Source organism: Dicentrarchus labrax, unplaced genomic scaffold (assembly GCF_905237075.1).
Source record: "Dicentrarchus labrax unplaced genomic scaffold, dlabrax2021, whole genome shotgun sequence".
Taxonomy (NCBI): domain Eukaryota; kingdom Metazoa; phylum Chordata; class Actinopteri; family Moronidae; genus Dicentrarchus; species Dicentrarchus labrax.
Window position 1 is genome coordinate 17,741,604 of NW_026136720.1, and position 26,806 is coordinate 17,768,409.

The 26,806-nt window shown below is 42.7% G+C and overlaps 1 protein-coding gene across 2 annotated transcripts; it reads right to left on the reverse strand.

The window, feature by feature from the left end:
• Window positions 1-10: 10 nt before the first annotated feature.
• prickle1a (prickle homolog 1a) lies at window positions 11-26,270 on the reverse strand. Of its 2 annotated transcripts, none has more exons than XM_051382402.1 (8): window positions 25,949-26,270; window positions 7,027-7,230; window positions 5,097-5,210; window positions 4,106-4,243; window positions 2,946-3,149; window positions 2,600-2,786; window positions 1,635-2,504; window positions 11-1,514 (listed from the first exon to the last, which is right to left on the reverse strand). In XM_051382402.1, the coding sequence occupies exons 2-8, from the start codon at window positions 7,213-7,215 to the stop codon at window positions 649-651; spliced, it is 2,568 nt and encodes an 855-aa protein (XP_051238362.1). In that variant the 5' UTR covers window positions 7,216-7,230; window positions 25,949-26,270; the 3' UTR covers window positions 11-648. The 2 variants fall into 2 exon arrangements, with proteins under 2 accessions (XP_051238362.1, XP_051238364.1); XM_051382404.1 differs by lacking the exon at window positions 25,949-26,270 and adding an exon at window positions 12,528-12,812.
• Window positions 26,271-26,806: the final 536 nt, after the last annotated feature.

The following is a 26,806-nucleotide window of genomic DNA, read 5'->3' on the forward strand; positions in this document are numbered from 1 at the left end:
ACACAAAAAATTATATATAGATAATTTTATTACAATTATCATCTATTTTAGCCTTATATTCCAGTTTGTACATTTATACAGATTACAATGATTTGCTTACAAAACAGTGACCCATAAATACACCACACAACCAGGCCTTTTAATACACACACTGTTCCTCTCGTGTTAGTGCTGCACAAGCCTGGAAGAAAACACGTTTGAAGAGCTTGGGTCAGAGTTAGTTTGTCATTACTTTTCTGACACCCTCATGGAAAAATTGCTCTGTACCAACTGCCAATTGTTGCATGTTAATGCCATTTTGGTACAAAGCACGTCATTAGCTCAAGGGTATAAAAATAGCCATTTTGTTTTTTTTTAACTCTACAATATATACATTAATATCTTCACTGTTAAATACACAGTTTAGATGGTTTATAAATATGTATTACTCTAAAATACTTAGTCACTTTACTGGTAGTTTGTAATGCGTGTTCACCTACAAAGATTCAGAATAAGGACTGGTGTCTTACACAAACACCTTGGTAAAATGAGTGCTGTGAAGCATTTAATAGCAAGCAGACAGTTACTGCATTTTAAACAAAGGACATGAAAGGCAGAGGTGAGTGGCAGAGCATTACCAAAAGCTGAGGATAAGAGAGTAATGAAAGTCTATGAAATTATACAGTTTTTCCCCTTGTGCCCTTTCTTCTTTTTGGACTTAGTCCGCTGGCCATAAGGAGGAGAGGACATGCCCGCCACAGGGCTGGGCAAGTCATCAGTGTAGTAGTATCTATGGGGCCTGGGCTGAGGGATGGGCTGACCTAGGAAAAAGCCTTCTTCCTCAGAATCAGAGGATGAAGAGGAGCATGTGGAGCACCAGTCATCATCATCCCCATACAGCCCCAAGAATTGCCCTGCTGCTGGGCCCTGTAGTCCATAGTCTGACATGGCAGCAGGACTGGGGTGTCCGTGGAAGCCTTGTTGCCCCTTGGGATAGAGGGAATTCCCTCTGTGGTCCACTTTGTAGCACATCTGGGCCCTCTCCTTGGGCAGAAGGTTAAGAGCATTATCAGAGCGAGATTTGCGACTGCGATGCCTCCTGTGGTGGTGATGGTGGCGACCAGACTGAAGTTCTTGGCCCTGCTCCTCAAAATGGTACACTCTCCGGCGAGTCCGTTCACTCATAGGTGGCTGGCGCACTGGGAGGTCACAATAATGGCCATTGTCTACCACGTCATCAGAAAATTTCACTTGCTGCGGCCTAGATTGTGAACGTGTCCTCCTGAGGGCAGGGACATGAGGCTTGGGTCTGTCCTCTGGCAGAGGCACCTTTTCTTCCTTTGGAACATTTTCCTCCACCTCCTCTTCCTGCTCAGATACAAGGCTCTTCAGGGAATTTGCACTTCTGTGCAACATAGAGGAGTTGAGGGTTCCCATATTACTGGTTTTCTCACAGTCCTCCGTCTCCAGTTCATGGAAGCCTTGCAGGGAATATACCAATGGTCTATCTTTACTATCACCATCTACTGAGGCCCCTGGAGAGAGGAGAGGGAAAAAAATATAAAATGTTTGCACAGACTCAAGACTTCAAAAACCAACCATCACATAAAAGATTTTTTTTCTAAGATTTGATGCATAATTTCACATCTACTCACCAGTAATATTGGAGAGTGCCAGTGAGTCCATGGAGTCTCGGACATTCTGATCTGTCTTCTTGAACTCATCCGTGATACACTCCAAAGAGTCATTATACCATTGTTGCTCCTCTCCCTGGAAGCCTCCTCCAGCCCCATGATCCAGCTCTAACTCCTGGATCTTTCTACTGCTTGCTGGGCCCGGGTGGCTACCGTAGGCTGAGTCCCCTAGCCCATCCTGTGACTGGGCCCAGTACATGTCAGCCTGGTACTTCTTACTGGCCAAGCTCCCCCTTCCTCCTCTATCACCACTGCCAGCATTGGAGGACTCCTGCTTCGTCTTGGCATCCTTTTCGGCGATCCAGAAATCCGTGGGTCTGGAGTCCTGTGCTTGCTGGAAGACTCCATGTTCCCCAAACTTTAATAGCAGCTGAGTCATGTAGTCTTCATGCTCAGCCCACTCCTCCTCTTGGTCCTCAGGTGCCTCGGCCTCCTCACCACGTCCCCTCCAGAAATGCTCATCAGATAAGTTCATGTGGGCAAGCTTGTTGGTCAGGGTGTCTTCAGCATTTCCACTGAAGCCAGGGAACTTATAGTTGACAGAGGGGGAGAAAAGGAGCGACTGTCGACATTGGTCAGCTGAGCGACTGCTCTTGCCCATGCGCACGCTGCGGCGGGATTCACGTGACCGTGCTGATTGGAAGGCAGAGTCAGAGGAGTCAGAGGCATGTACATCTTCACCGAGACTGCAGGCCTTGGAGCAGTAAATACGACCCTGGTGTGGCAGGAATGGACAGCCCAGTAGAGAGCTCTTACATTGGGCACAGCTGAAGCAGCTCTCAGTGGCATGCCAGTGGAGCCCATCATAGGTCATCTGAGCATGATCAACACCTGGAAAAAGGGAAATGTTGAGATCATTAGCAATACTAATCTAAAGCCGTCATGACTGGTGTTTTAATTTTAACTCTAGAAAATCATCATCTTACCAATATGTTCTCCACAGGCCTCACAGTACTCAGCATAGAGAGACTCAAAGCAGCCACAGCAGTATGGTCTGCCATCCTTCATGATATAGCGCTGGCCCCCCAGAATTGTCTCACATTCAAAACAGGCAAAATGCTTCATGTGCCAATGGCGCCCCTCTGCCTCTGTGCACTCATCAGCAAAGATAATCTGTAGACAGATGTATATTAGATGTGAAAGAACTTGGTATCAGATTTATTCAAGTGGAGATATAAAAAATAGTTTTATTGCTGTCCCAGTGCAAATGCCATCTGTGTCAGATGTTTTTCCTTCATGAAATTGTTTCCTCTCAGTATTTCATGTTTTTACCTCATCGCAGGCTGAGCAGCGTGGTTTGAGCAGCTCAGCATGGTGCCTTCCACAGTGGATCTTTCCATCATGGTAGAAGTAGATCAAATCCACCAGCAGTTCACTACATGTGGAGCAGGCAAAGCATGCGGGGTGCCAGCACAGCCCAGGGCCCGCCCTCGAGGCGAACACTGCCATTTCTCCACCGTTTATGTTTTCACCACACTGTAATATACAGACATAGTTGATTATAACATCCTGTAATGACTCTGAAATTGCACTTAATCTGTATGTTTAAAAGTAGTCTGTGATAAAATAATCTGAATCCTGCACAGGTAATTACATCATACAACCTCATGGAGATATGGGTAGAAATGGGTGACAATTTAAAGGAAAAACCAACTAAACCTCTATTCTCTGGAAGCCTCTCCATTCTCCTGTTTAGGTGTTCAATTGATTCACATAATTTCATTCTCATCCAACCTTTCGAGGACCCCTAGTGTCCTATGAAACCGTCTGCATTTGTCTCTTGTTCTCCACTCATTCATTCAGGTTTTTCCTTTAATTTGTCACCTGTCTGTAGCTTTGACTTCAAGCCCAATTTGCTCCTAATGTAACACAAAATAATTAGAACTAGAACATCATATGGCTTGATGGGTTGTGCTAACAGCAGTCCTAGAGTGGCCAGATTAGTTTTTCTTTCCTGGCTTGTCTTTCTGACCAGTGTATCATATGGGGACATGCCTTTTCAAATCAACTACAATGACTGGATAGAAAAAGAAAGAAAGAAGAAAGCATGGATGTCTAGTGTACAGCTACATCAGTGTTTTGACATGTTTTATGGGCACCCTCTGGCTGCTCAAACATTTTTTAAATACTAAGTGAAACATCGTCATGAGCCACTCCAAACCATTTTGCAGAGAACTTGTTAGTCTGCATGGCTGCAAATCCAGCTGACAATGAGATCTTTATTTAAGCTTTTCCTCTGGGTTTTTACTAAAAATGGATCCAGATTAGCCAAATACCCACATCGGAGATGTACAGGGGACAGGTAGCAAATCTTTTTTTCAATACTGTAGTTGAAAAAGGCTTTTAAAATATGGGCTAAATCATTGACTTGAAATACCACAAGCACTCCATGATTAAAGTAGTAATTAATACATGCAAGACAGGGAACGTACATGCTCACAAATGCTGTTCAGAAGATTGCGGGGCAGCAGTTTCACTGTGCCCCTCCCCAGTGCTTCCTTCTTCCTCTGAACACTGAACATAAGTAGCTCCTTCTTTTCCTCCTCACTGAGGGACTGGCAGTAACGCACCTGAAAAAGAAAGTTTTACAATTACACACTTGTACATTTTATTTTTTTTTAAAGGTATAGTAGTTAAAAAAAAAAATCCTGGCTGGGATATGAAGTGTTTTAAGTAATCTTTTTCTATTACACTCCTTGAAAGATCCAGTTGGAAGACTTATAGCTAATAAAAGGTTATAAACTTAAGTATGAGAGAGGGCAGAGTGCATACCAGAGCATGCCGAACAAAGGCAACTCTTGACCCCAGCTTGCCCTTCCTTCACCCCCTACATATCTCCACCCACAATCCCTGATTGAGAACATAATTTTTACAACAGGCCTTTTTGATGTTTCCCAAAGCCTTAACAAGAGGGAAAGCAGACGTTTACACAAACAAGGCCTGTGTTTAGAGTGAAATCTAGAGGACGGGCAACAAAGGAAGAGAGACAGCCAAGTCGAACTGTGGTGCCACTGCGGTGGTGGCATCACATAAAGACTCTTTCAACCAGCATCCCTCTCTCCCGCTGAGCAGTCCTCGTAAAAACCACTGCTATGACAGGAATCCTGCTGGTGGGGGCTACCGGCAAACATCATAAAATCATCAAGTCAAAAGTCACATTGTGCCCACAGTACGTGTCTACAAGATTGTGGAACAAAAATCCCCTAGTGTGATGTCAACGTGAATGCCAAGGGCTCACATTAGTGGGATGGCATGGAGATGGTGAGGCTGTTAACGCTGTGGGTTTAGCGGGCAGCAACAGATATGGCTACTCAAACAAAATGGATAGTGGATCTTTTCTGCAGCTGTAGCTTAATGAGAGGACCTGCTGGGATGAATTTTATGATACTTGCATTTGCGCACATGCACACGAAATCTTCTCACCTCATTATCATGCGGTGGAAGTTGGTAGAGGAGTTGCTTGATTCTAAACTTCTCTCCTGGACTGTTCACATAAGGGATCTTATCCTCAGGCAGACAGGAGAAATATAACTGGACCTGGGGAAAGAATGGCACAAAGTTAAAGAGCCTCAAGATAAGGTACTAGGTTTTGGTGAGACTGAAAAAAAACATTTTAAGTTGAACTCAAAGGTTCAATGAATCCCCACACAAGACAAATGAAACCCTTCCTAAATTATATATTTTCAAGAATCTGTGGTCATAAATCAGAACATATAGCTGTGTTTTGGTTACCCAAGAAGTTGAGAAATTTTTGATGAAACCCAAGTTTTCATCCATCAAAATGAACCAATATATTATTGTTATGGTCTTGGATAGAGCTGCCCATGTTTATGAACACAAATTATATTCCAAGGAACCAGAGAACTGACACATTAATTTGTGATGAGACACATTCTGGGACAGCTCTGTGTAAAATGAATGGAAGACTGACTCTGTGGAATCAAAGAGTTTTTCCTAACCCTCAAATCAACCTTTATTTCAAAAGGACATCATATGCAATCAATGGTTGTTGATGATGGCACTGGAGGAAAAATTTTCTTCATAAATCTGTTACAACAGGTCAACAGGTCAAATCAGTTTAAGGGTTGTATTTTTCCACTTATATGCTTGTCTCTATAGGGACAGGACAAAGCAGCCTGTCACAGTGGCACTTTGACCCTTGGGGCTGACCACTGAAAACTAAACTTTATGAGGGAGGGGCTATTACAGCCGGCTAGATAAAGAGGTGGGATGTGCTTGTCTTGTGTGTTGGGAGGGCTTCCTGCAGCTTTGGCCTTCTAGAGGGGGTAACAGCAATTTACCCTGACAATCAACCCAACGTTTGCCCCCCACCATAAATTATGCACATTTTCATGCTGCTATTACCCCTCATCCAGCTCCCTAGGGGCTGGGGAACAGTCAGCTATCACCGAGGCCCCTATGTGTTTCTTCACTGTAATGATGACCCATAATACACGGCCCATTCAGGGCAATGGCTGCAGTAAAGACATTACAGTTGACCCATGCATTTCCAGAACAAAAGGCCCTGTATGTTTGGGATTCAAGGTTTTCTTTTGCTATGAACAGAACTGTTCCTACCCATCTCCCCCCTCATTACTTCCATGTGTGGTGTTTAACAAGGGAAGCTGGGTGGAAAGACATGGAGTGGAAGAGTAAAACACAGCGAGAAAAGAGAGGGAAACTAGGAGAGAAAAATGCTGCCGATTTGGGAAAAGTACCACATCACACTGGCTGCCCCGCGGACACAACTAACAGCCCTGCTTGTGTTTGTGGAGGAAAAAGCTTGTTAAAAGATGGCCCCTATATTCTCGATCCTGCCAGCAGCAGTAGGCTCGACCTACCAAGTCCTCCTCTTAACAGATCTCTGATAATCACAAGCAGACTTTGCCATACCGCAGTTTGTAAATAAAAGTACACACATCCTGTCTGTAAGTGGCTGCCTGGTAGACCCTGACATGTCTGCCTCCAACAAAAGGACCAATCAAAAGGTTTATGAAATATGTTGTCTGTCCCGTGTGTATCCAGAGACTCTAGGTGGTGTGTTATTCAGTAATGTGCTGAATAGCATTTATCTAGGCCAGGCAAATGGGCTAGGAGGGAGTTAAAATCAGGTCAGAGCTGTTTTTAGTTGGATACATCATTATTCACTATGATGCTTTAATGAATAAGGATTTGTGACCCAATGAAATAGGTACCACAGTTAAAGAGAATAAAATCATGCTGTAAGTTTTCTTTATAGTACAAGGCCAAATCCAAACTAAGCAGGTTTGTTTGAGCTAAGCTCAGAATGCTTTCATGAATTTAATGAACAATTGCAATAAGAATAGCCCATTTTAAGAAGTATTTTGCTCACCTGTTCAGGCCTAAGGCCAGGTGGTACCCAGGCATACTCCTCCAGCGCACAGCCTGAGTCATCATCAGAGGTGGAGCTGCGTTGAAAGCCAGAAGTCAGCTTACCGACTTTCTGCTCCATCATCAAGTCTCGCTGGCGTGCCCCACCCTGGAAGCCAGCTGCCAACGCTGCCGCACTCGCCAGGCTCATCAGACTGTCTTTTTACTAGACAGACAAAGCAAAAAATGGAAGGGATGGGGGGAAGGAAAGAAAGGGAAATTGGGTTGAGGATAGGAAGTGGAGGCAGGGTTGAAGAAGACAAGAAAACAAAATGTTGGTTACAGAGCCATTACATCAACCAATCCCCACATAATGCTATCCTCACTCCATCTAATCCAGTTCTCTCATGTCAGTGCCATTCCACTAAATGTTAACCACCAGCTGAATCACACCATCACTATCTCTTTCATGAAGCCCACAGCCCCCCGCAAAAGCCCATTATGGTATCTGAGCAAGCTTTTCTTGGTTCGCTTCTGGTGATGAGTCTACTTCATAAGAACACTCATAAAGAGAGCTATACCCTTTCACTGCTATTGTGGTGGCAGTTAAACATGTGTGTCCCTCATGTGGCTTTTGAGGATATAGAGACCATTAGGAAATTCCCAAAGCTTCACGAGGTGACGTCCAAACTCATTATAGCGACAATAACAAGCAGTTAGCTACTCATAAATACATAGTGAATTCACAGTTGCTTATACATTAGCCCGTTTTGGGGCAATGTTTCACAGACCTCACATTCCTTTCCAATACTGTAATTCAGGTTGCCATCAACCCAAAAGTAAGAACAACACCAGACACTGGCTGTTAAATCTTTAGGGTCCACCTTATCTGTGGGGCTATGGTCTGAATGAGTCATCACTCAGCCTGTTGAGTTGCTACGTCATACTATGTCCCAAGAGGGGCCACCACATGGGATCTGATGCTGGCCTGATCATTTGAGCCTGTGGTCTGTATAAACACAGGCTTGGCCTTAAGACAGGGCCACCATATGGGGAATGTCCACAAGCCTGGTCTCTCCCTTCATCTCTGCTTTTTCTTTGGACTGTTTGTTTTCCAACCTGCTGCAGTGAGTGTCTGATCATCCTTTCATCTTTCAGATGGACAGAACAGTGCCAGACAGGTGAAGTAGATGGATAGAGGGGGACGTGGACGGATGGCGGTTGGACACTGACGGTACAATAGAAGGGGAAAAATAGAGCAAGGAGATCAAAGCACAGTGTTGACCTATGTGTGTGGTAGCCATAGCTATTTATGTTTTTCTCCACATCCATGCTTTCACGGACGTAACTGTAATGCAGTAGTAACAAAGATAGAAACAAAATAAACCATTGCATAGATGGATAAAATCATTGAATTCATGTAACTCTAATTGTTAAGCATAACTTTAAAGCACACACAGTATGTACATTGTGTGGAGCAGCAGCCACTGCAGCCACGGATAACAATTGTAAGTTAATAGTAGCACAAGAACAGAATCATCAGGTAGGAAATGGCCCTGAGTTCAAGTTTGTAAAGAAAATCACTTCCAGCTAATTATGAATAATCAGATAGTTACTAACCCAATCACTCCTACAAGCCTGCTTTATTTCCTGAGCTGCTGTAAGGTTCGCAGGGCCGCGCAGACGTGGACATGATGAATGTGTGTCCAGTTGTGGTCATTTCTCACAGGCCAAGGGCTCTAGCTGAGATCAAATGGGACCCCAGCCAGTGTCCAGCAGCCTGGCCCTTACACCACCTTCCCCCCCAAGCCTCCACCCCCTATGGCCGGCAAGGGCACCGAGGGCCACGGAGAGACAGCTGAGAAAACCAGACACACTCGAGTGCAGCCTTTGAACACCGGCTTGACAGTAAAAGGGCCTGAAAATCTGCGCTCTCTCCTGGAATGATATATATGCCTGGCTGCCTCTGGGAGTGTGCAGCTACTCTGAGGAGGGAATGCACACATTTATGCTGAAGCCAACATTGACACAGGCGTGTAGACATGCAGACATAGCTAAGCTGGTCCACACACACTCATGCAGCAACATAAACACCTTGTCAGAGTCAGCTGTATGGTCGTGTACCCTGTTTCTCGTTTAGTGACAGCTCTTTCCGAGATAGCGGCACTCCAGACCCTCCTGCAGATGATTAACTGCTGCACATACAGCATGCCAGGCCAGGCAGCTACTGGCCATATATATCAACTCATCTTTCTCAAGGATAAGTCAGCTCTTGTGGACTCGCCACTGCCGGTGACTGGCATGCCCTCGTCTAGCCTGCCCAATCAGCGTTAGGCGTGATGGATAGTGGTGCCAGAGGATTCATGGGCTTTTTGGGAGAGGAATTCATGCTTCCATTGTATGACAAAGTGTCAAGTCAGGCGGATTGGCTTATGACACGTCCCATTAGCCTGATGTCCTAAACAATGGTGCCTCTGTGAAGGCTTGTTCATCAAGCGCCTGTTTATCTCCCTTTAAGTCTTTTTTTTTTCTCCTGAAGATGAGGTTTGTTATCTCCTCTTAAATGACAGTTAAAGCCCTCAAACCAAGATAACCTGTCTTCAGATGAGGGGTTTGGGGGGGTGAGAAATGAGACACTCTCTTGTTCTATTCACATCTATTGACTTGCAAATGAGACCAAAATAACCTGCAAAAATGTGGCCTTGTTTGAGAGCATCTTGGGTTTCACGTGGGAGATAGCTAACTATAGGCAGGTTCTGTCAGGAGCCAAGAGACTCACTTCTCAGCCTCACCACATTTTATCAGGCGCAGACTCACTCATGCGCTACATTTGTTAGAAAGATGTTTGCTTTCACATGTTGGCCAAGTCTCTACGAGGATGTATCACACAGCCAAACCTGACTCACAGGAATGTCAGGCTTGAACTTAAGCCAGGCCAGCAAAGAGAAATAAAGGATGTACACAGCTCGATGTTAAGCAAAGCCCCGTTCTCATACAACCACATCTGCTTGCATGCTAATTTTTCCTTAAGATGTCATGCAGTTCATTTCCTCTGACCCTGCCCAGAACGCTTCCTTAACTTTTTGAATGACAGAAGCACTGAGCCAACTAACCTAACCCTGCTTATACTGACTTGCCAAGTCACTGACTCATCACTTGTGCTGGCTTTTAAAGTTTTTCTCCCAACAAGGGAACTATGGTTTGTTAGATTAGTTTTTACCCCCCACCCTCCTTCTCACTGTTCCACATCCCCTGCCCTGCCCTCCTCCCACACTCACCAGACCCCTGCAGTCCTGAATGTTTAACAGCCCCTCACTCTTTTGTAAAGGTGCTTGTTAACATGGCTTTGGGAGCTGCAGGCCTGCATATCTGACTGATCTGCCCACAGAGGGCCAGAGGGTGATGGGGGTGCTACTAGACTAAGGCTAAAATGGGGGTTACTGACATGTATGAAAATGTTAATGTATTCTGTTACACAAAAGAGTCTAAAAGTAAGTCAATGCAGGTGAAAGAGGGAAGCTGGAACACATGCTTGCTTTGAATGGTTTTCAGTGAATAGAGATTTTAAAACATCCCACAAGATATTTAGAATGAATGAAGAGGCCTGTGTTATAGAAAAAAAGTGCACAATGACTTTGATAGTCTTTTTACACAGGAAGCTTGTATTCCAACAGGAGCTCAGTGAACAAGTGGGTGCAAACTCGATTCATTAAGGAACAAAATAGCCACAGATTTATCTTCACCCTTTATAAAGCACTGCAGAGACTCTGCATCATGAGTTAAGTACAGTGTAGTGTTATTTATCACTTGGATAAATACATACAAACCTCAGAGGACCTCATACTGTGACTGACCAATAAATATAGCCATCAGTGACATTTTAAAGGATATTCAACAACACTTAAACCAGAGTCCCCCAAAATCCAGACACTGGAGCATTGGATGAACAACCCTTGAGTGAGTGCACAGGGAAAATAAGCAGCTTCTGGTCTGAATTACTGTCTATATTCCTCTAGGAAGTGGATGATGGACATGCACACAACCCAACACAGTGCTCTCTGTCAGTCTGAACCGGCCAAACATGTTTAACTTGGCTCTTGCAAGCTCAGCAATGCAGGACAGGCTCTACTTGAGGAGAAAAACAAGATTTTCTGTTCACAGTCCCTACTTGAGCTTGAACTCAAACAAATCTGTTTTTATGTCAGACAAGATATGTCTTAACTTTAGAAAAATATGCCACATGTTATTTCTCTTTGCTATCCCTGTATACACAAATATCAGATGACAGCCTGTCAAATGTTGTCACGTTTTATGTTGGCACTGTATCCCTTGTGAAAAAAACACAAAAGCAAACATTGTGAAACTGCAGGCCAGATCAGATTGGTTAGATAATTACATCGTCTGCAGCCTCACATGTATACAATCAGCCTTTAAGGTTAAACCTGTAATTGAATGATTTAATAAACCAATAGCGCATCATAAAATCAAGAAGTGAAAAACAACACTTATGATCTTTATCTATGGCAGAATGTTTGAATCAATTCAGCTTGAAAATGCCAAGGAGGAAATGCTGTTAGAAAGTCTGCGTGCGGCTAACAAGAGACCCAGAGATGAGCTCAGTTCATGCAGCGTTAAGGTGCTACATGGCTGGAGTTTGGTCACCTTATTGAGGTCTCCTTTCATGACCGGGGGAGTGTTTTTCCAAGACCAAATGGATGGGAGTGACATCCCCACAGAGATCTACACGATGAGACCACCTGCATGCGCTTGCCAGACTGCACTAAGACTCAACACACACGTGCTGCTGTCACATAGCAGACATCAAACACATTTACATGCCAGTAAATTCAGTTTGCAGTATATGGGACTTAACATCAGCTCTTTGACTACTGGCACTCTTCACACCACCTCAATGGGAAAAAGTCCTTCTGAAGGCAGATTTTGACTTAAAGATCAGAAGTGGGAATCATGCAAAACGCAGATTAATGATTAAACCCTCCCATTAAACTAAACAATCCAATAGATTTCTTGTACATTTTTTAAAGTCTTACCCTGAAGCTTACTTCATTAACAAGGCCCAGGACCCCCACTGACATTGACTCTTACCCCCACCCCACCATGTTACATTAATGTTACACACCTATCTAGCACACTGCAAATATTCTATTATTGTCTATATTATTGCCAATTTTCTATTTATGCTTCTTGACTTTCAGTACTTGTTTTTATCTTTATATTTATATCTTGTTTTATGTTAATGCACCAATGTACCACAGCAAATTCATTGTAGGTGAACCTACTTGGCAGTAAACTTGATTCTGATTACAAATCTGCATCAGAGTCAAAGAGGCTTTTTTCATCCAGTAGCACAGAGAGTTCAAAATGAAGTGAAAAGTGAAGTTAAAGTAAACACTTTAACATCTCTACCTGTTCAAGTAGTTTTTCTGCCAGCCTCACTACAAACAAAGCACATTCCCTTGAAAAAAACGATTACATCTTCAGTTATTTCGCTGCCGGTCTTACCTCAGCGTAGGCCAACTCTCCTGAGGTGAGCAGGAAAAAGGATCTTATCACCACTATATCCAGTCCTAGATTCTTCTCCAGCCTCTGGCCTCCATATCAATGCAAGATCCTCAGAGTGCTAATTCCAGGACAGAAGCAGTCAGCCTTCTCTATCAGAGCTGTCAGCACAGTAACAGCCCATATCAAAGCTAAGACTGTAAAAAGTCAGAGAGATGTCTGTCTGAGTGTATGGGAGAGAGTGTTTGAGAGGGGTGTGTGCGTGTGCGTGTACATGGAGGAGCTCAACCAGATGGTCATCCCACCCTAGTCTCTCTCACCCACCAGTCCTCCTCCTCCTCCTCCTTCTCCTCCTCCCTCTCCCAATCCAAGCCTCTTAACCTCAGCCCGGCCCCTTAACCTCATAGCAGCCAGTCGCGGCAGGGTATGGACGAGCGAGGCGTCTCTCCTCCACTGACCCTCCCCTCGTACTTCAAACATATGCTTCCAAATGAGAACCACCGGTAGAGCTCCAGCTCACAGGAACTGCGCTTTTAAGTAGCAAAGAGCTTGTTTTACCACACTGACCGCCCCATCTCCACAACAGCTTTCACATGACATTCTTCTTTCTCCTTCCCTATCAACAGCTCAAGATGTGGGGAAGGTGGTGAACGTTACTCGGGCTTCGGTTTATCTTGTGGTTTGTTTCTCGTCTCTTGCGCGCTAAAATGTCACTAAGTTACAGAGAGCTGTTTGCTAAGTACAGCTTTATGATTATAGAGGGATTGTTGGATTGAGTGAACAAAAGATACTTTATTTATCCCACTGCAAAAAAATTACTTCTTACCACCTACAACATCCTCACTCAGCCTCACATAACTCTTACCTCTGACTGAACATGATGTCAGCAAGTCTAAAAGAGACCATCTATCAGGCCTTTAACATATGTATCACATAAGGCCTATACAAAGAAATTACTGTAACCACAAAGCTGTTATTATCAGCTTAACTTTGTCTGATTGAAGGTTAAAAATTGTCTAACTTTGTTAAGCCCTGCAAAACGCACAATGTAACTAGCCCATTAATTGATAAGCTAATTAATTAATCCTTTGACTCATAATTAAAGCAAAAATTCACTGGTTCCCTTTTTTTCAAATGTGATGATCTGCTCATTTTCTGTTTTCTACGATATTAAACTGACTAGATCAGACAAAATAAGTCATTTGAATATGTCAACTTGAGATGTGGAAACTTATATTGGGCAATTTTTAGTTGCAGTCCTAATTCAGTTGATGTTTCTTCATATTCAACATGAATAACCAGAATATATTTAATGTCTATTCAAACAAATCTTACACAAAAGATCAACAATACATTGCTAGCATTGGCTAATATCCAAGCTTTCTGTCTATTACTTTTCTGTAATATTATAGACCTGTTCTATAAAACCCAAATGTACACATCCAACCATCCAGAAAACTCCCCTGAAGGATGCAGTTGACCTCTGCCTCTCCTTCACCTCTGCAGGAATGTCAGAACGTGATTCTCTTCCTGTTGCCTCAGAAAACAAAAGTGACCAGTCAAACTCTGGACAGTTGCACCTTTTGCATGCCTTTACAGTTGTTTGGTTGCAAAGTCAAAGTGTTACTTTCTCCCAAAAGGACATGTTTTATAGTGGACATAATTGTGTGTGAGATAACTAAAAAGTTCATCCTTTTCCACACAAGATTTTGCTGTAGAGGGTTAACAAACTTTAAGACTATAAAACAAAGCAGTAGAATATTTTACTAGGAAGTCAGGAATCTATTAAACAGCTAGAATTGCTTTCTTTATTAACATTTTAGCAGCTGTTTAAATTTGTGGAGATGACGTCAGGGTGTAATTCTGTGAACAAGAACACATGCGTGAAGCATTTACACTGTGGGATTTTTAAGTGAGGCTGATATAAGAGGGTTCACGCAGGTCAAGACTGTTAGAAAAAAATGTATGTATGTATGTAGGCAATAGAAATGGAACAAGCACTACAGAACAGTTCATTTACATGCACAATTCTGCCTATTATTTGATCATATGAGACAAAGCCACAGCACATTGAATGCTACTTCAGCTGATATGTTGAACTTAGTACAACAGAACATCATTGTCTACAATGCTAACTGGCTAGAAAACCTTTTTATAAGCATGTATTTTTTATCTTTAATTCAACTAATCATTCAAAGGAAGAAGGCCAAAAACATGTCCACTCAGTCTATTTTCAGCTCACCTGTGAATGACTGGCATGCAACTTTGATTGGTTAATGTAAAAGAAAGAAAGTAAGTTTGATTCACGGAAAAACTATGTTTGAGTAAATTGATGATTGATGTTCTGGGGCGCACAGACACAAGGCGCACGTACCGTAGTTGTGTGTGGGTGTGTGGACAAAGCCATTGTAGCGGCCAAGTCCAGGGAGGAGAAGTACCCTTTCACAGCAAACCTCAGGCCTTTGTGCCGGTCCTAAAGACTCTGCAACCAGCTCCATTCGCAATTCTTAGAGGGGAGGGACAACACAGCATCCTGCCTTTGGGGTGGGGGTCGCAGAGCCTATTCAGCCATGCCAGTAAACAGTTTTATACCCGATTTCCCCATAATGTAAAAAAGAATCACCAGTTCATTCAGTGCACGATTTTGCCACATTTGAAGCAACTGAGACAGTTGTCCTTTCTTAAGCAGTTTCTTCCCAATTTTTCCCCATTCTTTTCATGACAAGTTGCAGATTTTAAAGAAAGTTCTTTAAAAAAGTTCAAAGTAGCAATCACAGATTATGTCTTACACTGAAATTGAAAAAGAGAATCAGTGACTTTTGACAATGAAATAAGGTGAGGACAACTGTTTAAAAGTCACCTGTGGATTATCTTTAGTCCCTGCTGTATCGGAATAACATCCTGAATTTCGTTATGAGATCGTACAACTCTATAGTTAGAAGTAGCTGGCTGCACAGTTCAAGGTTCGCCTTAGATAGCTGAATAATATTAAGTTGGAAGTTATGCATCCCTGACCTTTGACCTTAGAGAGCACCAGATGACCCATAAATCTATGGCCCCGGGGCTTTACGGCCCATTCCCCTGTCATAGCCACAACGACCTGAACAGCACCTCACACCTGGTCTGCACCTTCACAGCGCTGTAAAAAAAGAAAAAAAGAACGCCTTGTGCTAGCGGCGAGGTAGTCCTTGACCAGCATGTCCCGACAATGACAGGACAGGGGCGATTATCAGAACCTACGCCCAACGATAAAACTGCATTCTTCTCTGGTCCAAACACGTCCCTGAAAAAGGGGACCAATAAAACAAAGCGTCCAGTCAAAGCTGATTGCTATATCTCACAGTAAGCAGTAAGCATGTAACCCCCATGTGAAACACTAACCTGAAACTAATTTGAGTCCCAGGAATTGACATAAATTGGGGTACCAAAGGGGGCAAAGGGAAGGTCAGTCTCTAACTTAGCGTCACTGATGACCATTGTTGAGAGCAGCTCTTACTGGTGTGTGAGCTACCTTATAAAAAGTAGGCATTCTCAAGGTTTAAATGACTTGCCAACGGGTATTAGCAGGACACAGGCCCAACAAAAGCCTCAGTTATAAAGGCCAATAAAAGCCTATCACTTTACTGTAACAACAATCCTTTTTACGCCTTGAAAGAGGGAGGAAAAGGTCAACTGGTGGAGCAGTCAGCGCATTGATATTGACTTAGCTAGATTGGCGCTGACAAACTCAGGTCAGACTGTGGGCTTGTTAGCCCTATAACCCTCACATAACCCCTTTTTACTGTTTCCCTCTGACACATTGGAGGCTGCTGAGGGCAAGGCTTAGATCTAAGGTTAGTTTCAGACAAAGACATTTCTAAAAAATATTAAAAGAAATATCTACTCACATGACACTTACTAAAGAACACTAAACACTAAAGATCATATGTTTCTCAAGAGTGTTGAATGGGAAAAATCTAAATGAAACAAGGACAGGATTAAAGATTTATTGGACTAAATTGGTAATGAGATACGGTTACTTCTGAACTTTTCAAATCTCAATGAAAATCTAATTACCATCCATAAAAGTACATAACCAAGCTGTCTGTGTTTAATTATTACATTACAGTATGTAATACTATCATATATCAACAACATAATACCTGTTAAGTAGATGATGTCAGATTGAATGGCCCTGATTTCATGGAAGAAATCTATGAACACATTACTTATCGACCCATTTATTTAATTTGCCGTAACCCTGTTGTGTCATGTATGATGTTATACAACACGAATGTCCGGTTTCCATGGGGTAACCTGTAAGACATGACAGACAGTCTGGTGTCAGCGCACAGGTTGTTTCTTGCAAAGTACACTGCTGTCTAACTGCTTTGCCAAACATTGCAGAGATGTACGATTGGGACAGCTCATATTTCACCCTCAATTTGACACCCTCTCACCTAGTTGTAAAAGCAGGACCTCATTGGGAACAATGGGAAGTGGAGCGACAGAGCTCCTGGGGCTGTTAAAGGGAGGAAGCCCCTTTATTTGAGGACACTATAATTCAACAAAAGCCTGTGGCTGTCTGCACACAGAGCAGGCCGAGGATGAATGGGTTGCTCTTACACTACTCACTTGCACTGACAAAAGCACTGGATCAGCAGAGGGCAAAGCCTGTCATGTGTGGTCTCCATGGACAAACTGGGGAGAATATATACATAAAATACAAATACAAAACAGCCCTATTAACACGTTAACCTGATGAGTTCAACCAACAGCTCTCTGTTTTCAATCTCATTATTTATTCCTTTAGCGAAACCTTCAAAAAGAAAAACTGTCAGGTTTTCCATGCCTTCATTTCCATGCCGTGTAAAAAAGGTTTTCTCATTTTTGCTGAAACAGCACTCCATCAATGTCCAGGTTCAACACTTTAAGCCTAGACATTTTTAGCTTATGACCTCACACTTTCAGAAAGTCTAACTCACACACCAGTCTAACCTCACACCTCACACATCTGGGCTTTTCTCCTCAACTTTCCTCAAAGTTCAACCGTATATACTTCATATGGCAAGAAAACTATTTCCTGTGTGTTTCCAGCCCCGGGCTCAAACAGACACATGAAGGAGACCGCCGTAACAAAACAGGCAATAATCGGGCATGAGTGCTATGAGCAAGTTGTTGGAGGAGGAGAGGATGCAGGGTTTTTTTTTTTTTAAAGAGAAAGTTGGCAATACCCACACGTGGAAGCATTTTCCTGAGCCGCACGGCTTCAAAAGGCAAACTATGGAATCCAACAATACTCTGAAACAGTCAAGAGCTGCTCAGTCAGGATCCCACTAATGATTAACATTCCTGGAGAAACACTCCGTTACAGTCTTTTTAGAGTGTTCTAATTAAACACATGCTCCAGTGCCACAGCACAGAGGGAACACTGACGGCTAAAGTGGGGATGCTTCTTTCCAGCTCTGCTTAATTGGACACAATTTAAGTCATTAAGGTGGTAGTAAAAACAGCAGAAAGAGCAGAGGAGATGCCCAATGATCTCCCCTGTAAGGCTCCCTGTTGCTCTGATGTTGTTGACCCTTTCACCTCCTCATGTAACTCACATTCAAATGTACAGAGGGAAAAAAATCTAGCCCTACTTTTATTTATGAGATGTCTGACTGGAGATTTTATCTATCTATCTATCTATCTATCTATCTATCTATCTATCTATCTATCTATCTTCTCTCTCTCTCTCTCTCTCTCTCTCTCTCTCTCTCTCTCTCTCTCTCTCTCTCTCTCTCTCTCTCTCTCTCTCATGTATTCACATTTCTGAAGAGGACAAAGGGGTGAGACATGTTTGGTGGTCTTACATCTTGGGAGGTAAACTTATATCTGATTATGTATGCATCTGTCTGCCACACTGCGCTGCCTTTCTCTGTGTTGATATATTGCCTATATATGAATTGCTGTGACATCATCTTTTTGCAGTTGATTAGGTGGGAGACCAGACTGGTTGTATAGCATAAACAACAATTGGAATAATGATCTAAATGGTTATAGGTGATGACAATTTGACTTCTTCCACTATTAAAGAAGTGGGTTGCTTAGATTGTTGTAGGACTGAGAACGGTCTGATGACTTAAACATTTGTCTTGTCACCTTTTTGAACTTGTTGTATTGTACGTATGAATGTATATACAGTGGGGAATCCTGGTGGATTAAGTCTTTAAGGTGCTGACCTGCCTGTTCTGACTCTTGTCAGGGATCTGGTGTGTTGTTTCATGTCATTTCTTACCCCTCATTACCTGTCTGGTCTGTACTATGCACTGCAACTACGGTGGCCGCAAAAATTGTGAAAAAACACAATAGGCCCTATCTAGAGCCAGAGTTTGTTTTGTCCATTCTGGGCTACTGTAGAGACATGGCAGTTCAACATGGCAGACTCTGTAGAAGAGGACCAGCTCCCTCTGTGGTTAAAAAAAAACAACAATTTGTATTTTCAGGTGATTATACACTACACTACACTAAACATACCTTTGAATAGAATATTCCATTTCTGCCAATAGATCTTCCTAAACATGACACACTGGACCTTTAAGTTCTGTGTACCCCACTGTGTGGAGCTCTTTTATTTAATTATTGAATGAATGAACGTAACTGCTAGCAAAACCACTGAATTGTAAGATAATATTGACAAAGAAACTGAAATGTGAATTGTTCACATCATATTCGGCATATTAGAGTAATGAGACTCATTATTACAAATTCAGCATGAAGATGAAAATGTGACATCATTCAAATTCAGAATTGATGTAATGTGAATGTACAGGTTATATGTTATGAATTGTATGTGTGTGTATTCAGGTCTAGTGAGATCCAATCTGAAGCCCTCTGGAGGCCTCAATCAGTCCAGCAGATATACAGGCCAGACATGGGGTCATGAGTCCCTGGGATCTGTGTTTGGGTGAGTATGCGTGTGTGAGTGTTGGCAGTGACACTATGTATGTGTGCAATGGAAAAAAGGCCACAACTGGCTGCCTTATCACCCCATAAATTAAGGATACCAGTCCTCCAGGGCAGAGCTAATTCTCAGAAGCCTTGCATACGCCTGTTTCTGCCAGCATCAGTGTTATTTTTGGAGCTGCTAATACAGAGGTCACTAATGACACCAAACCATTTTCAGTCAGCAGCATGTGCCAGCATAAAGAAACATGTGACAGAGTGGGCATACACCCTTTATGTGTGTGTTTGAAAAAACGATTTTTGCCCTTTTTATTCCTTATCAGCATCATAAAACATACTCCCTGAATGGTCAAATGTACTGTACGTGTTTGCCTGCAGACAGGACACAAATGCACAGATAGACACATCTGGTGAGCCACTGCTCTTGTTTTCTTTGGGAGCCCAGCCCCTAACAGGAAGACAGTGTGAGCACAGCAAACAAAAACCCGGCTCTTTGAACTGGCCTCTCACTAGGGGCTGCCGTCAGGTTGTTGTGGCCAAACGAACTGTTTCTATGTCAGCTCAGTGGGTCCATTGTGGGCCTCAGGCTGCTGCTCTGCAAGAAATGTCCTCAGTTAGCCTTTGTCAATATTGACCCATCTGTATGTCATCCCTCAACATTTAACTTCACTGTGATATATGACTCTTTCCAAATGATAATAACACATTTCCTCTCTGTGAATAGATGAATTATATGAGATTACAAGGTAGCAAATACTAAACGTAAATTCAGTGATAGTAAAAGAGCGGAGGTGGGATAATAACAGGCTTGAATTCAATGTTGCAAACCAATTTGAGTGACAAATGCAATCGAATGTAGCATTAGAATAAACAATTTTAATGAATAAAAACAGCTAGTAAATGCCTGATAGGAAGTCATTCAGTGTTTGTTTCTCTCAAATTAGTTCAGCAAGTCTGAGAGAACATATTTAGAATGTATTATTAGTGGGCTGTGGCAGGGCTATATAGTTTATTTAAATGTACCTACCCTCTGCAAGTAGGCACATCACTTAGGAGTGGGTATTGTTTCAGTTGTATTGGCTGTAATTCCAATTCAATTGATCAAATATAGCTCCCATTGATTCCTAGTTCTGATTGTAGACATATAAGATGAGAATTTGTTGAAAGCAATAAAAATCCCACTTTATTTTGAGCTGATATAGGTGGCTGTAAACAGTAACTTGACAATCAGTGAGGTATTCGGTGATGCTTTTTGGTTGCTATGTAAAATTAAGATGAATTTTTTTTTTTTTTGAGCCTTGCAAAACTTTAATGTTTCCTGTTTTACACTTGATTTTAGGACTATAATAATATGACAATAATATTATGACTATATCTTGGGACATTCAAAAACACCCCATTCTTATACCTTGCATTCATAACTGCTTCTCCTTAGATGGATTTCCTTCTTCGCGTGAAATTACTCTCGCTGTATCACAACTGTCATAAAGACAAGAGCATTAAAGTATGCACAATGTATTGTGTGATTCACAGTAGGTTCAGACTTGGTTTTGAGCAATTGATATAATAATCAGCGTAATCAAAACACCTGTCAGCTGTTATAACTTTCAAGGCAGCTTCACTTCAGAACCTGTTCTTGAAATCCAAACCCTAACCCTGGTACAAAGCATGATAATGTTAGTAAATACAGTAAATTGATAATAATGTCAAAGTGCAACACTTCTAGAGCATTTAATGCTTCAGATGGAATAGGGTGGAGTAGTGTTTCATTATGAATGTTAAACACGTGCTGTAGTACATATCTGACGGTATACAAAACACTTGCTATTTTGTGATGGAAGATCACGTCAAGGAATGATCTTTGAATTATGAAAAACGCCTCCACTGAAATAAGTCATTTAAATCTTCTCCGGCAGAGTGCCGAAAGGGGATAATTTATTGATCTATTGCTCTGTGTTCCTTTTTCTTATGATGTATTTTGTAGATTCAGCACTGTGGGATTTGGGAATATGGCCAAACTCTTGTGCACATAAATTTGTCTCCAAACCTGATTAATGCCATTGTACAAAATGACAAGTAATTATGAGCATTTATTTATTTAATGAGTAAATGTTCTGAGAGGAATATCCTGGCAGTCATCCAACAGCTGTCCCTACTGTCTGTAACTGTAACCTTTCAGAAAAATGTCAGGAAATACCTTTGTTGTCAGTCCAAAAATCCATTGCCCTGCAGAGTCCATTTTTAAACCCTGTTGACCTTTTCCATATAATCCACGCTCACTGACTCCACCCTTGTGACAATGCCAACAGAGCAGGAGGAACAAGAGCCACAGGAAGGGGAGGGGAGGGGGGTGTTTTGCATATTTCCAGCCGTGGGTCCGGAAAGCCTTAACTGAATCCCCTGTTGTGTCCGGGGAATGAGCTGGGCTTTTTAATGACTATCTCAGGGTAATATGTTTTCTTTTGCTTCTAGCCATTGATGCTGTGATTGCTTGGATGGATCCCTATAGATGCGGAGGACAGAGGAGAAAACATGCCCTCCTGCAGGAATGCACGTCTGTGTCAGGTTGGGTCGGGGCGGACTGTCCAAAAAATACTCCATCACTGAAGTTGCTAACATTTGGCATCTCTACATCTGTTATTCCCCCTTTATCAAAGATAGACATGTTGATAATAACCAGTTTTGTGGCACTGCACCGTGGTTATTATACAGTATTCATCCAGAGAGGAGCATCATGCCTATACATGGTGGTGATAATGAAACATGTGTGTCGAGTATGACTTTCATCATCGTGGTGGTCTGATGGTTAGTCCCGCAATTATGCTGTGTGGTTACCAGAGATCTGCTGGGGCATTAAACTCCAGTGTGAGAGCCAAACCCGTTTCCCTCTAACATCATCCTGCAGCTCCTAATAAACAGAGTTGTGCCTGGAAGCGCTAAATCACTAGCTACCTTTAATCACTTTAGAATAATGCTTAGCATGTGGATCCAATGTGTGTGCCACTGCTGCAGGCAGATCCCACTGACTCTCATACATGATGCCGTTTGAAAGTTACAGAAGGAGGGAAACTTTACTGCAAGGCAAGCACAATTTTATAATCTCTCCCACAGACGGCATCATCCTCAGTGGTTATCCCAATCTCTACAACCACATTGTAACAGTGCCCTAAATTTGACCATCCAGGCCACCGTCCAGTCAAGCAGGCCCGGTGACCACGGATTCAGGGACCACCGGCGTTTAAACAAGCCATACTTCATCCAGCCTCCTGCCAACCTACCACAAACAGTTTACAGTCAGCGTGCTCTGCTCTCTGGAGTTTGTCTATGGCAACCCGACTCCATGCCACATCTCCCCATCCAGAGCCATGAAAGACTGGCCTCCTCTGACAGCTCCTCACAACACATGGCCCTGTCCCGCTCTGCTTTTAGCCCTGCTGTGGTGAGCTGGACCACGTCTGGGGATAAAAGGCTGCCAGAGTGTTTGGCTTGCAGGCGATTTACATGGACGCAAGGGTGATTCATTCTAGCTTTGCACAAACAGGCCTCTGTGTACATTTCACTGGTACTGGGCTTTTAAATCAACAGTGGGAAACATATACACACGGGCACTGGGACTTACATTCTGCTCATTCACACTCTGCTGGGTGTCTGCCACACACGCATACACTCTCCGACACCTTCAGTCATACACACTCATAGGTGACCGCTTTGTCTCTGTCCATCTACTTCTCTCAGACAAACACACACACACACACACACACACACACACACACACACACACACACACACACACACACACACACACCCCATGACATGCCCCACTGTTTATGTCTGAGACTGGCTTAATGTCTGCGATTTGTCTCCACCTCCTCCTCTTGCTGTGCACTAATGCAATGGCATAACAAGTGTACTAATGTTATAGCTTCTCTAGTTGAAAGGTGCATTATAAGGTGCCTTTCTGCTGCCCAGTCCTAAATTCGCCAGTCTCTGTGCACTTGGTACAAAAAAAACATCTACCTATTCCACATTTTTTTAAGCGAGCACTCATAAACATCAAATTGGCCGAACTGATCGGAACTGTCTCCATTGCTGTGTCCAAGACAATTCATGACAAGGCCAGCTATTTATTTCCCGGAATAAAATGCTTTTTTAAGTCTTTTGATTCTATTAATGGAACCTTTGATTGAGATGTGAACAAGCACCGCATGACTGCTCCCAAAACGCCACTTGTAAATGGTTTTAATCTATAAATAACTTAATATTCAGAGAATTCTAACCTGCAGCAGATCAGTTAAGGTATAGGCTCAGCTCACATCCCCTCTAACACATGCCTCGCCTGCTAGATTATCTATACATTAAATAACTGCAGCTGTGAAGTATGAGACACATATTTCAGCAGATGCACATATGTTGATCCATCCCATAACATTTACAGTAAAATACATTTAAATCATTGATTAGAATTCGTTTGACAAAACAGAACTATTTTTGCATCAGATGCTGGGTGTCAGTAACCCAACATGCCCTCATTTTGTATTTGTCAGTACATACAATGGCAGAGTTTGAATCAAAGGAAAAAATAACTGCTATGCCTAGCTCACACAAGAGCTCAAACATTAGTTTACTTTTATTTGGATGAAAATGTGTCGTAGTTCAGATTCAAAAGACTGCAGATGAGTTTCTGTGACTCCTGGGAAGTGAAGGCGTCAACCTCTGTTCTAGCCACTAGGTGACACCACCACCTTGGTTCTGTGCTCTGTCCTCAGTGTATTTCTGTCCACAAAACTCACACTCACTCAGAGTATTTCTTTCTTTACCCACTTCCTTTTCTGGCCACTGTCCCAAGGAGCAAAATATACCAGCATGGTTAAAGGTGCTGTAATCATGGATGGTAGTGGTTCCAAAATACCTTCTTGGTGCGAATTACAGCAAGATTTTGACATCGCTGACATTGTGCAGAACCTGCTGTTTATCGTCGTCCTTTGTACTGTCAAACTGCTTCAAGGTATAATTCCATTTATTTTAACCCATTGTCACTTGTGTTGTCCTGCAGTCTCTAACCACTTCCACAATCTATCCAATGTGTCCAAATGAAGACCGAGGCACCTCCTTTGTCTATCCTCTCACTTAACTGTCAGGCTTCAAGTTGAACTGTCCTGGGATCAGCAGTGCTCTGTTTTTGTCAGCTGCGACCATAGTGACAGATATCAGACCCGTCTGACTCTGCGCTCCTTTGCACTCGGTCTGAGCCAAGTGGGCCTGTCATTCTGTCAGTCCCCGTGAGGGGCATGCACAGGACCTAATGGCTTATGGTGGTGTTTACTGTGCTCCAATGAGAGCAAAATATTATCTTAGACAGCCATGGTTAAATATAACATTAAGTGCTCTCCTGTGCCTTGTAGGTTTAGCACTTTCTATCACAGCTGAAATGTTTGAAACTTGAGGGTGTGTCATTGTTCTCTAAAGGAAATCACTTTATGGCATGTTTAGCTCTGCAAGAGGGCCATAAGGAGTGATGAATTCACTCAAGCAGCTTGCAGAGTTTTTATTTAAAGATCTGACTGCACTGCACAAATATCCAACCTCATAAGTCTTTTAGGGTCATGCTCTGGCTTAAAAACATTGACATCAAGTCATAAAACTGGATTTTTATCTAGAAACAAGATAGAATAGTGCAGATCACACTATCAGGATGATGAAACCTGACTCAAGAATTTAATCAAAACAAATTCCCTGTTGTATTTACTCACTTACTTTAATAAAACATTTCAGGACAAAATCTTAGATTAAATAACTCGTCAGAGCGCATGGTTGTCACCTTATCCATCATGGTTATAACTCAAGAAAGTGAGAGTGACTTCTCATACTGTCTGTGGCCGCAGTGTGTGACCACATTCTCCCTCACAACAGCACTCTTGACAGCTATGGAGCGCTGCATTGGCGGACAAGCAGCGGTCACGGAGCCCCGACCAGTTGTCACCAAAGTGACAGGCGACAGCTGAGTCCATACATCTGGAGGCCCCGGGGACTCCACACTTCCACCCGCCCCACGTCTCTAACCCAAAGTTTTATCCGCATCAGAGAAACGAGGTTACTCTGGCTACACGCGCAGGGAAAGTTAACGTGTCTCTTTGGAGATGTTGCTGCGTAAAAGCGCAAAGCAGCATTGGAAAATTTGGAAATTAAAGCAGTTCGATGACTTTTAGGGCTGCAACAATGACCTATATAGAGTATAGGTTCAATTGATGGGTTGCATTAACTGTATATTGTTGATTGTGCTGTTTTTTCCATATTAAAACCCCAACATTGTGGTCTAGTTTGTTTTTTTTCACTGCATCATTTAGAACATTTTCATAGCGTTAAACTTGAAAACAAAGTGACCAAAAAAACATACAAATAAAATTAGTGCAAACGTAGGCATTGAGATTCATCAAAAACTACGCAGACTCCTGAAAATAATGTGCAAAAATAACAGTTAAATGACTTTGTCCACTCACCCCCAAAGCGTTCAGCCGCAGTAAACCGAGTATCCAGAACCAATATTCCTGAAGTGAGAAAAGCGATTCACGCTGCGTCTCATTGGCATAAGATGAAAAGTCCAGAGAGGGTGCACCACTGTGCCGCAGAGCTGAACCCAGAGCTGTGCAAAGCGATAAGCTTAAACTCCAGATACTTGCTGCATTGGAGGGGAGCGCAGAGAGAGAGAGAGAGAGAGAGAGAGAGAGGGAGAGAGAGAGAGAGCCTGGTCTGACTTCACCCACTGTCACCACATCTCATTTCAGCGGCACACGGCGCGCTGTGGTGCTCCTCTCGGCGGTCACAGTGAGATGACATTAGCGTTGCTCCCTGCCTATTGGCTTAAACAAGCAGCCCCCACCAATCCTGGAGAGACGGACCAGTGTGGAGAACAGTGGACAAATGCTCCTGTGAGTTTAACTCCTGCTGCTGCAATGGGGAGTTTAAGGAGAAATGTTTGCGTAATTTAACTGCTTGAAAACTACTAAGTGAGTTAATCTTCCTCTGTTGGCCCTTACCTTTATATGAACCTTTGTCTTTATCTAGGCTACATATGAACCAATAAAAAAACACTGTAAACTTTCAAATTTCATGTGTGTCTGTTTCAAATAGTAACCACAACTCAGTAACAAAGACCTGATGTGCAAAAACGCCCTCTTGTGCACCTCCATCCCCACATTCAATTTGTCACCAGCCGCAGAAATATGATCTTTTTTTTGCAAACCTATTTGTCCCTCTTGCCATCAATATGAAATTGTCACAATGTGCTTTATGCTCTCCCACACAGACTGTGTAACACTACTCCTATTTACAGTGCGACATGAAAGGTAAGTCTATAT